General features: G+C 37.6%; 3 protein-coding genes across 4 annotated transcripts; 1 reads left to right on the top strand and 2 right to left on the bottom strand.

Annotated features, from left to right (window-relative positions):
* The first annotated feature begins 2,050 nt into the window (after window positions 1–2,050).
* Window positions 2,051–5,560, top strand: LOC103940693 (probable disease resistance protein At5g63020). The gene has a single exon (XM_009350852.2). The coding sequence runs from the start codon at window positions 2,211–2,213 to the stop codon at window positions 4,920–4,922; it is 2,712 nt and encodes a 903-aa protein (XP_009349127.2). The 5' UTR covers window positions 2,051–2,210; the 3' UTR covers window positions 4,923–5,560.
* A 207-nt stretch (window positions 5,561–5,767) lies between these two features.
* On the bottom strand, window positions 5,768–7,930 carry LOC103940690 (zinc finger CCCH domain-containing protein 28-like). Its single transcript, XM_009350848.3, is given in 5 exon segments — window positions 5,768–6,075; window positions 6,077–6,133; window positions 6,135–6,283; window positions 6,947–7,156; window positions 7,159–7,930. Coding segments are annotated over 5 exon segments (810 nt in total). The 5' UTR covers window positions 7,496–7,930; the 3' UTR covers window positions 5,768–6,018.
* A 1,069-nt stretch (window positions 7,931–8,999) lies between these two features.
* LOC103940691 (biotin carboxyl carrier protein of acetyl-CoA carboxylase) lies at window positions 9,000–13,349 on the bottom strand. 2 transcript variants are annotated; one of them, XM_048584124.1, is made up of 9 exons: window positions 13,159–13,349; window positions 12,402–12,590; window positions 11,373–11,452; window positions 10,275–10,334; window positions 9,851–10,069; window positions 9,719–9,781; window positions 9,473–9,541; window positions 9,321–9,366; window positions 9,000–9,227 (listed from the first exon to the last, which is right to left on the bottom strand). In XM_048584124.1, the coding sequence occupies exons 1-9, from the start codon at window positions 13,166–13,168 to the stop codon at window positions 9,157–9,159; spliced, it is 807 nt and encodes a 268-aa protein (XP_048440081.1). In that variant the 5' UTR covers window positions 13,169–13,349; the 3' UTR covers window positions 9,000–9,156. The 2 variants fall into 2 exon arrangements, with proteins under 2 accessions (XP_048440081.1, XP_009349124.2); XM_009350849.3 differs by having other exon boundaries at window positions 9,851–10,084; window positions 13,159–13,345.
* Between the last annotated feature and the right edge of the window lie 322 nt (window positions 13,350–13,671).

Below are 13,671 nucleotides of genomic sequence, written 5' to 3'. Positions count from 1 at the left end.
TCATATCAACTTTCTGCTTTACAATAATTAATTGGAATTAGGTTTATTTTGAATTATTTAATAGTCCCTGTGGAGAACGACCTTGCGAGAACCGTTTATACTACAATAACCTTGTCATTCTTGCAAGTAATTTAGGAGTTTTTAACCCGTTTGCATGTATGGTAAAATCTCTATCAGTGATCTTGGATGGTTGGAAATATGTAACTCAGGGGGAGCATTTGTTGAAAAATGAAGCTGTGAAAGCTCTCGGCAAGGCACTCGAGAAAACAAGGATGATTTGAAGTGCACTTTTTGTGGGTTCAGTAGCTAATGGTTGCTGGAGCGAGGTAACTAGTTCAGCAGCTCCCTGCCGACAGTCTGCATCACACTCCGCTGCCCGTTGCTGAGAAGACCCAGCTGGTTCAGTGCTTAACGGCTGCATGATACTCCAATTATCGGCAGTGTCTTGCCAAGAACCACTGTCTCTATTCTCGGCAGTGCCTTGCCATTAGCTACTGAACCCACAAAAAGTGCACTTCAAATCATCCTTGTTTTCCCGAGTGAATGGCCAAGAATTGGCTGATGGTGATGGATTAAAGGGTTGGCTACCCGAAGGTGACCGTGGCACCATAACCATGGGAGGGGCTCCTCCTTGGTTCCCAATGCCACTACTTCTCATCATGGTTGCATGGCATTGTGCTTCCCACCTAACAACTGAGAACACCTCCTCCACAAATGCTAGAGGTTGAATTCTCAAAATATCACTACACACTTTGTCAAAAATATCATCAATGCCACTACTTCTCATCTGACACCAAATTGAATTGACGGCTTAATTCCCATGTATTCCATATTCTGAATATAAATACATAATACAATCCTTATTCCCCAAGGAACAATAAAGGACACAAACAAACCTTTCATAATAAAGGACTCTAATAATTACACAATATTTACATTCCTTTCTTATTTCCATTCCCTTTTTCTACATATTGATTCACGCCAATAATATTGCTGCGAGCAAAGATTGTACCTACAAGCAAGATTAACCAAAGTACAGGTTTCAAACTCAAAAAAGTGGAGACGACACGCATACATTTTTGTGAGTAAATGTTAAAGAGAAAATTCATTATACAGAAACTGAAAGCCACCAATTTTCTTGCACTATTTAGGGGTTGAAAAGTTTGTTGGCCTAGCGCTAGTTAGGAAATTACATGTCAATGCTCGCGGAAGTAAATTTCAACAGAGGAGAATTTTATAAGGGCATTTCACCAAGAAACATCGAAGAAACTAAAGAACCAATATTTCCACAAATATGAAGTTGAAAGAAAAGAGGGTTCACGTGTTAAGACAACAGTTAGGAAACAAAAAGTAGAGATTTCGTGGAAATATAGGGATGTATGATACCATCCAGATCCATAATAATCCGACCCAGAAATACATATTTTAAAGTCTACGAATGAAACTTGTCTTTTCTTTCTCTTATGTAAGTACTAGAAAGCATTAATTTCTGATATACGACCATAGCAGGATTTCCCAAAATCAGTGACGAAGATTATATGCATTGCATGCAACTGATGGGTTATTATGCACATTTGTATCATCTAAAAAAGTACCAATAACATGCAACTGTTCGAGAAATCTAACATGCAAAAAAATTGGTTTCATACATCATTTGTATCATCTATTTAATAGAGATGTGACTCATATGTTTGGTGGGTCTTACTTACAAGTGAAGAGAAATACCATTAGACCGTAGTATTAGGTAGATGAACTTTTTATTATTTTTGAAAGTGAAGAAAACAATGGGCAATATTCGGTTTATTGAAAATTTCACCAAATTGTGTCGCTCACTTTACAAATACAATTTTCATATATCTTGATGCGAAAAGAAAAAATGAAAACATCTAATTCCTTTAATTTCAAATAACCTGAAACTTGTCTCGATAAAACATTAAATCTGAAACGAAACCCTATTTGCAAATTTCCTTGTTGATACCAGAACTCAATTCACAACATGAATCCTAAAAAGTCTATCTGGAAGTCAAGAGTGAATTGTTGGGTCTTCTGATTAAAGTGACATTAAAGTTTCTGGTCAGCCCGACTAACACAACGTACACGTATAGGCATTGAAATAATTCATTCCACATATCATCTTGTTTACAAAACACTTACCTAATTCCTCTCCCAAACAAAAGTTATCTTTTCATTTTTCAGTATTCCTGCAAGCCATGGGGAACATGTTCTCAGTCTCCATACCTTGCGATCACACGGCTAACTTATGCTGCTGGGGTTTCCTCAGTCAACAAGCAAACTACATCAGCAAGCTCGGAGAAAACCTTGAAGCTCTGGATCAATCTTTGCAAGAACTGACCGCTTTAAAGAATGATCTCGTGAGAAGGGTTGAGGTTTCCGAGCTTCAGACATCCATGATGCGCTTGGACCAGGTACAACTGTGGATTAAAAAGGCGGAAACTATTGAGACACGAGTCAGAGAAGTTAAAAATTGTGCAGATCGAGAAATTCAGAAATCATGTAGCGGAGTTTACTGCTCCAAGAACTACTTTCCCAGCTACAAGTACGGAAAAAAAGTGTTTAAAATGCTGGTGGAAGTGGATGCCTTGAAAAGCAAGGGAAGCTTTGAAGAGGTGGTAACCGAAAGCTTACCGGTAGTCTATGAAATGCCTACTGAACCAACAGTGGGGATGGAGTCGACGTTTGAACAGGTCTGGAGACAACTTGAAGATGAACAGGTGGGAACAATCGGGTTATATGGAATGGGAGGGGTGGGCAAGACCACCCTCCTTACCAAAATCCATAACGAATTCGCCTTTAGTACTTCTTACCATTTTGATCTTGTGCTTTGGATCGTGGTCTCAAAAGACCACAAACTTGAAATCCTCCAAGATAAGATTGGTGAGAAGCTTGGGATTGTTAATGACAGATGGAAGCACAAAGAGCCGCATGAAAAAGCTCAACACATCTTCAAGTTCTTGAGTGAGAAGAAATTTGTGCTATTGTTGGATGATATATGGGAGCCGATTGAAATGATAAAAGTTGGTATTCCTAATCCAGCGATTCCTGATCCAGCTGACAATAAGAAGTCCAAGATAATATTCACGACTCGCTTGGAGCATATATGTAGTTGTATGGATGCTCAAATAAAGATTAAAGTCAGGTGTCTAATGCCGAACCAAGCATGGACCTTGTTTCAGGAGAAGGTGGGCAAAGAAACTCTTCAAAGTCATCCAGATATCCCCGCACTTGCGCAAATCGTGGCAAATGAGTGTGACGGTTTGCCACTTGCATCGATTACAGTTGGTCAAGCCATGACGTGCAAGAAAACACCCCACGAATGGAATCATGCAATTCGGGTTCTAAAGGAATCTGCCGCAGAGTTTTCCAGTATGGGCGACAAGGTATTTCCACTTTTAAAATTTAGTTATGATAATCTACCCAGTGAGACAATCAAATCATGCTTCTTATATTGTGCTCTATTTCCGGAAGATTTCCGGATGAGTAAAGATGATTTATTATATTTTTGGATGTGTGAGGAGATGTTTGAAGAGTATGTTAACGTAGATGTAGCGAAAAATGAGACTTACCATATCATAGGAACGCTCCTTTCTGCATGTTTGTTGGAAGAAGAAGGAAATTTTGTAAAAATGCATGACGTAATTCGTGACATGGCATTGTGGTTAGCTTGTGATTGCGGGAAAGAAAACGAGAGTATCCTCATGCATACAGGTCTCCAGGGAACACCACATGTGAAGAAATGGATGAACGCTAAAAGGGTATCATTGGTTGGTAGTCATTTTAAAAGGCTAGTTGAAACACCAAAATCTCCAAATCTGTTGACCTTATTTCTTAGAGGTGGAAAGGGTCCTTTGAATATGATTGCTGATGGCTTTTTCGATCATATGCCTACTCTGCGAGTTTTGGATTTGTCTGAAAATCTGAACATAACCAAATTGCCATCTGGCATTTCCAACCTGATTTCGTTACAACACCTAAATTTGTCAAGAACTGGTGTAAGAGAGTTGCCAATTGAATTAAGGGCTTGTGTGAGGCTAAAATATTTGGATTTGGAGCATACGGATCAGCTTGATTTTGTACCACAAAATATAATGTCAAGTTTTCCAATGCTAAAAGTTTTGAGGATGCTAGCATGTAGTTCGTCAGATAGAATTCTTGTTGACGGTGAAGGAGCCCTGATGGAGGAAATGCAGGGTTTGGAATACCTTGACGTTTTGACTCTGAGCGTACGGAGTAGCTCTTTTTTGCAAAAATTGATCATATACCACAAATTGGTGACCCGCATTCGGACTCTACAGCTCTCGGATGGCAAGAACGAAGCAAGCTTTCTAGACATATCGTCTTTGGTGGATATGAAACATCTTGATACCCTTTATATTCGGGATACTCCTAATTGGAAACAATTGGAAGTTCATTGGGCAGGACGAGCACCTAACGATCCCTGGGATTTAATGATGATAAAACAAAATTGCTTCCTTTGCCTTCAGTTCATAGAAGTATCACGATGCCCAAATCTCACGGACATAACTTGGCTCCTTTTTGCTCCAAATCTCAGCCATTTACGTGTAGATGCCTGCAATGATATTGAGAAAATAATCGATTTGGAAAGACTGGGTGGAGTTGGAAATGTGGTACAAGAACTGAATCCTTTTGGAAAACTTACCAGTCTGATTTTGAGTTTGCTTCCACGGCTGAGTAGCATACAGGATAGTCCCCTACCCTTTCCATACCTGAAAGAAATCAAGGTGGTTGCATGTCCAGTGCTGAGAAAGCTTCCACTCAACTCCACAAGTGCTCAGAGTGGGAGCAATATTGTAATCAGAGGACATGAGGCATGGTGGTCTTTCTTAGAGTGGGAGGACGAAGATGCTCGAAATGTCTTTCTTCCCTGCTTCAGACGCGGTTAATTAAGCTCAAAATATTGTGCTGTTGTTTGGATATTCAAAACCTCGAAATTCCATATTCTGTGATTCTTTTAGTTCACATTACGCTCCTATATATTTTGAGCTTTGTGTATATTGTTATTGTTGAACCTCACATTTGGCTCTAAGAAAATCATGTATCCTACTACTTTTATACAATTCACAGCAGACTCTCCGGTCATCATTGTCGGCCAAGTGACGTAGAATGCTTCAGTCCTCCTCAAGTGGCAGCTTCTTCAGCGCTGGACATTCTTCTCCCAAGATTTCGGCATCTTGTACAAACTGAAGGCCAAGGAAGCACGCGTGATTCGTCATCATTGACATCCGAGGATCTTTACGTGCTCGTTCTGCACAATAAATTTCAAGTTCGTACAAATTAGGATATTCCACAATATGAAGGATATGAACATGTTTCATATTCTTCAGAGATGATATATCTACAACATTTGAGTGATTCTTTCCGTGCTAGAGGTGGAGAGTTCGAGTGCAGGTAATCAAAAGCATAAAGACAGAAATTCGTCTGGAGCTTTACCAGCGCCAGTTCCAAAGAGACGAACATGGAATACCTGTTACAAATAGCATGGCTACTGGCCTACCGATGAATATTCTGATGTTCATCAAATCTAAAAATAAGTCTGTATTTCTTTTACTGTTTCTGCATGTAAAGATTAAGACCTCTTGTGAGAACCAAGAACACAAATAGCCAAAGGAGAATTTTCTGAGGTTATCTGCACTTGAAAATAAGATTTGACATAGTTCACACTAGCCAAACTAATTTTCGCTAGTTACATTCATGTGAGTGCCACACCGTATCTTGTAAACTGAAAATATGTCTTTACAATAACAATGTGCATAAAATTCGGAAGATAACGGCTAAAATCCCTACACAACAGAGATACGGAAAATCAAGATACTTAAAATCTGGCGTTGTAGGCCGTTGGGTATGAAACATCTCCTCTTTACTAGACTACGGGTCGCAATCGAAGTCAATCCCACACTCATTTAACAAAAGGAAGGTGTTAGAGGAAATAACAAGAAGCTTCTTGTATCTATAGATAACTAATCTATTCCCTTACACATGTCATACTAAACTGGAGTAGCACTCCACTTTGTTTGATGAGCCATGTAGAAGAGGCAATGTCTTCAATCCAATCAGCATAGATGCGACTCAATTTCTCAAGTTCATTCCACTCTACAGTTGCACTGCGTACTCTGACCTTGTTTATAAGCAGTCGCAATCCCCATCCTACGATTTGATGCATTGTTGCCCCTCGTATAAGTCGTTAAACTGTTAGCCTGCACACTTCCACATTCTGGTGTAGTATAGCCACAAAGCTTCCTTAGTTCTGCAAAATTAACAACAATGGATCTCAAAATTTGTTCTTTTAAAATCATTGCACATCCGTCAATAGTGAGCAATTCTTGAATCATGATCGGTTCTACAGGGTCATCAACTCCTCTCATTTATCCTTGGAGATGGCTACAGAAGATTTGTACCACACTTTGAATTAATCAAATTGGAAAAGGTCTGGACTTTTTTGCTTTCTTTCATACTTGGAGAAGCCTGGCCCCTTTCAAAATAGTAACTGAGGAAATTGCAATCAGTGATTTAGCATTATGCAATCTAAATACCTAGTTCAGTAGATGAATGTCCCGGGTGCCTCTTCTAACGTTCAAGTCCTTCACCAGTCCAACCTATTGGCATGATTCAATACCTTCCTAACAGAAAAAGCTCTAAAGGTCGAGTGTGGTTTCTGAATTTCTGATACTGAACCATTGGGTTTTACTTATGACAACTTTTACGAGTCTAGAGCACATGAGAAATCAACCGATACTCTAACAAAGAGTAGACCATCTAAACATTCATACGATCAACACACACATACACGCAAAAGGAAAAATTAGCAAAGCTATGCAATGCAGGTATCCTATCGAAAATTGTAATCTACATTGAACCCGACAAAATCATCATTTGAACATATTAAACTAAGTATTGTCAAAATCCATACCCATAGACTTCTTGCAGTCAAATTGAGCAGAACCACCAGCAGTTGAAATGCTTATGAACGAACTATCTCTGATATTTTCAGGACTGACATGACGAAAGCGGCATTTGTCTCCGTAACTGCATGTTCCCCATCTAAAGAACGACCTGCATATTCTCACTCCATTAGAACTTCCATGATCACCATTCCAAGTCCTCCTGACCAAGTTTCCTTCTCAGGTTCCATTCCTTGCGCATCACGCAAAGTCCTGCGGAGATCACTGGTGCCATGAGCAAAGGAACATCTCTGCCCAGAAAAGCAACAGCCCATTTGGAATTTACGGCACAGTTGGGTCTTGTAATAGCTAGGCAACATTTTGTTCTGTCCTGAGGCCGCATTCGAGTTCGATACAGCTTCAGATGTTCTGGGTTTCTTGAAAGCTTGGGACTTGATGTCAGATTGAGCTTTGATTTCTTTCTCCTCAGTAGGAACTTGATGTTTCATGTGATGCCCGCTGTCACCGGATTCAAGATATTGAGCAAAAAATTGGGGAGTAGGTAATGGAGTACTCATGTTGGTATGCAACTTGACCAAGCTGCACTCCAACTGTTTGATGAAACGCCAAAGAACTCAGAAGAAAATTATGATGGGGAAATGGTTGGAGCTGAAATTTACGAAAAACCCAGATGCTGTATCAGAAGAAATTTGTGAGTGTCGGCGAAGAAATGAGACGCATTGTGATTGAACATTGAAAAAAAATTGCAATGAATGCATCAGAATCCAGACGAACAAGAAAACCCAGATGTAAATTTGAGAATTTAGTGAGATGGGGAGGTGCCAGATTGAATATTTTAAGTAAAATCTCGGATTATGATTCGAGTGAGGAACATTTCGCGCATCAGCTCAGGCTAGTTTCTACACTCTGAAGAGTAGGTGGGTGGTTGGTTACAGTTTTTACGTTACTATGGTAACCATTAGAGAGAGATTTTTTAACTCCAAGTGAGTACCATTAATTAAGCCTTCTATACTTTACTTCTTGTAATGAATGAGAATATTTTTAATTCCCACTAATTTCAGTGTTTATATATGGTGCTTGAAATGATTAGAATGTTGGAGACTTAAAAATTAGAATAGTGGTTTTATTATTGTTTCGTAAGAGCTTTAAAGAGTTAAGATCGTTAAGTGAATGATATTTTAACCAAATTTAGTAAAATAAGGACTGGCTATAACATTTATATGTATTTAATATAATTATTATTTTGACGGTTTGATCCAATAAGATAATATGATAATATGATCATAAATAATTGATAAATTTGTTTAACGACTATAAGATTGTTGTGATGACTTAATATTTTTTGTGTTTCATTTCATGACTTAAATGATTTGAAAAATGTGTTTGAGCATGTTCCCATTTTTCAAATTACTAACATAACATACAAGGTGTGCAAATCTCGAGATGGTGGGCACCTAGTACGATGCTAGTTAAAGACACTATGACCCTCAAGTTAGTAATATTAAGGAGATAGAGCGATGTACAAGGCTATCATGCGTAGCTTAGGCTTTCTTACTAATCATTTTTTTTTTTTAACATTTAGATAGAGAAATGATCAAGTATTGTTATGTCATCATTATGTTGTTGCTATATATAAATATGTCGTCGTTATTAAAACTTTATTATTTCTAAAACCAAATGTAGATTATTCCAGCTAATTGCCAAAAAAATTTGTTGCAATTTTGCTTCCTTCAAGTGTGCATCGCAAAACTCAACCTAGTAGTCCACCCATACTAAGCCTAGTAGTACCAAGTCACATATATTACTCTACTAAAAGACTCTAAGCCAAAATCTAGTAGAAGAAAAGAAATGAATTTCACAATAAGTCTTTGATAACGTTACAATTTAGAGAAATATGAACTCAAAACGTTTGAAAAATATCCTCTCGCCTTTGAGAAAATTCTGGCAGAGAGGGGACTTGATCGGTCACGGTGGAATAAATGGTAGGTAAAGCTGCACCACGTCACCAATACCTAAGCCCTTACTTGGGACCTACGGCACGAATCAGTTGCACGTTAAAAATACTAAGCTGATTGTTTCATGTATAGCTTGGATAAATATGTTACGAAAGGCTAACTCTGTAACAACCATTCTCTAAAAGAAAATCAGAATTTTACCAACAAAGAAAAAGAGAACAAATTTACTCTATTTTTCAGTACACTGGTAATCAACCAATCGTCTACTGAAGTTTCTCAATCCCAGGAAACGAGGGGAGAACCGCAACGAGAGCATCACCATATCCAACGGGATCTGTTAAGAAAAAGAGATGATTACATGATAACGTGATACCAGTAGCATCAACAGAACCCGGCATGAAAAGAACTGAAGTGTATACAAACTTACCACCATCTTCTCGTAGTATCCTGATGACCTCCCCAGCTACATCAGACTTCAAAAGAAAAAACGAATAACTCAAAACTACGTTAGAGATAAAGGACAACAGCTGGGAGGGGAAGAGAAGATCGAACACCCTGCGTCTCTCATCTGACACATACCTCAATTGGGAGCTCCCCGCCAAGCTGTTCTATGTAGCAAATCACTTGTCCCTCCTTCACTATTTGCTTCTGTTGTGTAAAAATGAAAGATAAGTCGCTTAAAATACGACGCATTTTGTCAATGATATGATAAAGTAAGCATATCGGTTGTAGCCAAGTATTGCCATTACTGCCTTTAAGCAAGCAGGAAATCAAAATTCCACCATTATTTCCATCAAAATTAACAAATCATTGTGAAAAGATTACCTCTTTACATGATGGCGGAGCACGCTTGCCCTTTATGGTTCGAGATCTCCTAAACAACCCCACCTGCACCATTGGTTATTTTAGTATCCAGAATTAATAAAATGATAAAGTGCGTGTAGTTTGGCTTCTTACTCGTGGAGAATGAATTAACACCAAGCCATCATCTGCAGCTCTATCTAGCAATGTCTGGATACTCCTTGAAGACGATTCTTGTCTAGTGATAGCTACAGATTGCGTAGGAACAGCACCATTCAAATCAAGTGCTTTAGCATTTTCACTCGCACTAACAGGAGCAGGACTTGGGGGAGGTGGTGTGCTAATTTTTTCAGTCAACTTCCTCACCACATTTAACTGAAATCCACCGATCTGATTATGTGGTTAGAATGTGTGAATTAATAATAAACTGGATGGAAGATCAACAGCAACATCCCATACTAGTAGGAAGGATAAAGAAAAAAGGAGAGTGGTTCGGAATGGAAAACTTATTCTTAAGTTGCAAGATTATCTCCAATTCATATAAATTATGAAGTTGGAATAGAGAAAAGGTCTTGCTTACTTTTAATTTGACCTCTGCAACTGTAGTTGTATCACATAATGCTGTGAGCAAAGATTGTACCTACAAACAAGATTAACCAAAGTACAGGTTTAAAACGCAAAAAAGTGGTGACGACATACATGCTTTTTTGTGAGTAAATGTTAAGAGAAATTCTGTAATTTCATTATAAAGAAAATGAAAGCCACGAATTTTCTTCCATGATTTAGGAGATGAAAAGTTTGTTGGCCTAGTGATAGTTAGAAAATTGTATGGTGGCTCACGAAAGTAAAATTTCAACAGAAGAGAATTTTATGACGAAACTTCACAAAACATAGTAGAAACTAGAGAATCAATATTTCCACAAATATGAAGTTGAAAGAACAGAGGGTTCACGTGTTAAGATAGTCATTAGGAAACAAAAAGTAGAGAGGTTTCATGAAAATATAGGGATATGCAATACAATCCAGACCCATAAAAATCCGACCTAGAACTACGTACTTTTAAAGTCTACGAATGAAACTTGTCTTTTCTTTCTCATATTTAAGTACTAGAAAGCATTATTTGCCGATATACCAATAACCTATTTTCTCCCCTTTTTCCCAAAATCAGTGATGAAGATTAAATGCATGCAACTGGTGGGTTATAGTACCAATAACCTATTTTCTCCCCTTTTTTCAACACAAACTAAAAAAGTAAACTAGTCCATCAAAATGCAACTGTTGGAGAAATCTAACATGCAAAAAAACCTTCAGAGGCTGTATGAGATACAAAGTAAATTTGAAGTGTAGGGATGTGATCTTCACGTAGGTGATTATAACAATTTCAGGACAACCTAGAAACAGAGAACTCGGAGGTTTACGCGGTGGATCAAAAGGTTCAAGTTTAAAACCGAGATGATACCCAGAGAAGAAGGATTTTACATTTGCTCTTCCTGTTTGTCTTACCATTTGAGACATGGAAAGAATAACAATGAAATAATAGTTCATGGATCATTATTCCTCCCAAGATAAAAATCTAAGAAACAACCATGCCTACATTCAAAACTGCACTATCTATAAAGATCTGTCAATGGGAGATATGGGAAATAGAATAAGTGTCGCAAATTATTTGTGAACTGACCTCATCAAAATTTTGAATGAGCTGGTTTGTTGGACCAGAATCTCCACTCTCTTCAGAAACCTCTTCTAAACTTTTAGCAGCTATTACACCATCAACAAAAGCATGGTGTTATGAATAGATTGTACGTCACAGGAACAGATATTATCATGTCGATACAATACAGTGTAAATATTCTTTGAGTTTCTACAGGCTCATACTTCAAAAATGTCATATTCAGTTAGATATTCATTCCATAAACTTATCTGTACTAAGAAAATGGCATACTCAGTGACTATGCTAATGGACAAAATCTAAAGTTTCACAGCTCAAGATCAGAGGGAAAAATAAAGAATGAGAGGGAAATTATGACAGAGCAAAAAATAGAAAGAAAAGATTAAAATGTCCAACATTTACAAATCAATCAAACTTACAATATTTGTCAAATGATACACAATACTAAACAAAAACTGCATAAGTTTTGGCCGTGCAAATCCCAAGATAATGTCTACCCAAAGTTTTGGTCATAGATTACTGGATATATAAAAATGACCAATATGACTTAATCACATCAACATTGAATTGAAGAAGATAATAGGAATACAAGATCGTAAAATCCCATACCGTACCTATACAACGTAACTTAAGAACAATGGATTATATATCTTTAAAAACTGTTTGGTAAAGTGGATAGAATTGCACTTGTAAATCTATCCAGACTCTCAAATACTCAATTTCCATGTCATTTTCACTTCAGTATGAGCTACCAACACAAATTTTATTAAGCTTAAAAGAAACAGGGATTCTCATGTAATGGCTGTAGACATCGAAATTTCGGTGAAACAAATGTTCACCAACGTATTAAAGTTTTCCGTGTTCACAATGGCATGTATATATTTATGCACATGCATCGGTTATTGAGAAGTAATTTGTGATTGAATAAACATCAAACAAACTTGATGTTTCAAGTACTGCTGCTAAGCAAATTCCAGATTTGAAGTATAATTAATGAGGGACGAAAAGAAACAATTTACATCAACAAAATGAACTTACACAGGATTTCTAACGATCGAACGCTGCGCGCATGTAATACTTTCTCTGACTGTCTTGATATCGATAAACATGAGTATAATTGTGGTTTTCTCCCTGTCCAAGTTATTATGCCATATGACTGTAAGACCCCAACTCGTGCCCTACTGAAGTTCAAGTTTGTAATTTTAGCATTCAATGTCCCTAGGCTACCTGCCACACAAATGATATCACAATTTACTAAAACTATACCCCAACAATAAGAAAATCCTTCACCTTTAATTCATTTTCATTCGGAATGTAAACAAATCATGCAAGGAACACACAATCTTGATATGAGGAATGACAAAATCCACCACAAATGAAGTATCCAATAAAGACCCTCAAGTTAAATTTGAAACAGAATCTGTTCATACACTACACTTGAAACATATATGACACAAGTAAGCAGCTCTTCACCTTCTCTATCGTCCTATATCATTTACCAATCACCACAAGAAACCAGACCCAATTGAATTCGGAATTAGATTCACAGGAAAAGTGATTACAATGCACCAAACAAGCACTAATCACTGTTTCATTAACATGGTTAACCATTTCCATGGATATAACCAGAAAAATCCCAATCCCCCCAATTTCTAATAGCATCCATAGATTATATCACCAAAAACCCACATCCCCAAAAGCAAAAACAACCAATATAAACATTGAAATCATAAATTTTTCAAGGGTTCTGTGTGCGTGTGTGGAAGAGAGAGAAAGGGAAGAGACAGAGACTCACTGGAAGCCATGAAGATGGAGGAGCCTGAAGGGAGGGCAGAAAATGGTTAGAAGGTTTCAGAAGCTTCACAGGAAAAAAAAACCCAAATGAAATGTCAGTGAAAACTCAGCAGAAATCAGAGAGAAGGATGCAGAAAGGGAGAGTTCAGACTTTGAGATGAAAGCGAGACACAGTGACACACGGCCGTTAAGTTCCAAGAAATGACAAATGAGTAGGAGGGACCAATTGAACCGCTACCAAACATACAGCTGGAAACTTGGACTAGTAGCAGCTGTGTCCAACCGGCCCAAGCCCAAACCTTGTTTTCACTCAACATATTTTGCCATTTTATTTTTAAAATTTTATTCAAATGTATGGATATGTTTTTCAACAAAAAAAAAAAAATACATATATATATATATATGGATATGTTTGGTCTGCCAACAAAATGAGTTTTTTTTAGTGTTGGTGGTTATTAGTTTAAATTGGACTCTTTATTCTTCTTTAATCTTCATTTTGATGGACATGTTTACG

Source organism: the organism of the source record quoted next, unplaced genomic scaffold, assembly GCF_019419815.1.
Source record: "Pyrus x bretschneideri cultivar Hongxiangsu unplaced genomic scaffold, Pyrus_bretschneideri_v1 Contig20, whole genome shotgun sequence".
NCBI lineage: Eukaryota > Viridiplantae > Streptophyta > Magnoliopsida > Rosales > Rosaceae > Pyrus > Pyrus x bretschneideri.
Note: the sequence above shows the minus strand (reverse complement) of the source record. Positions and strands in the feature narration are given on the sequence as shown.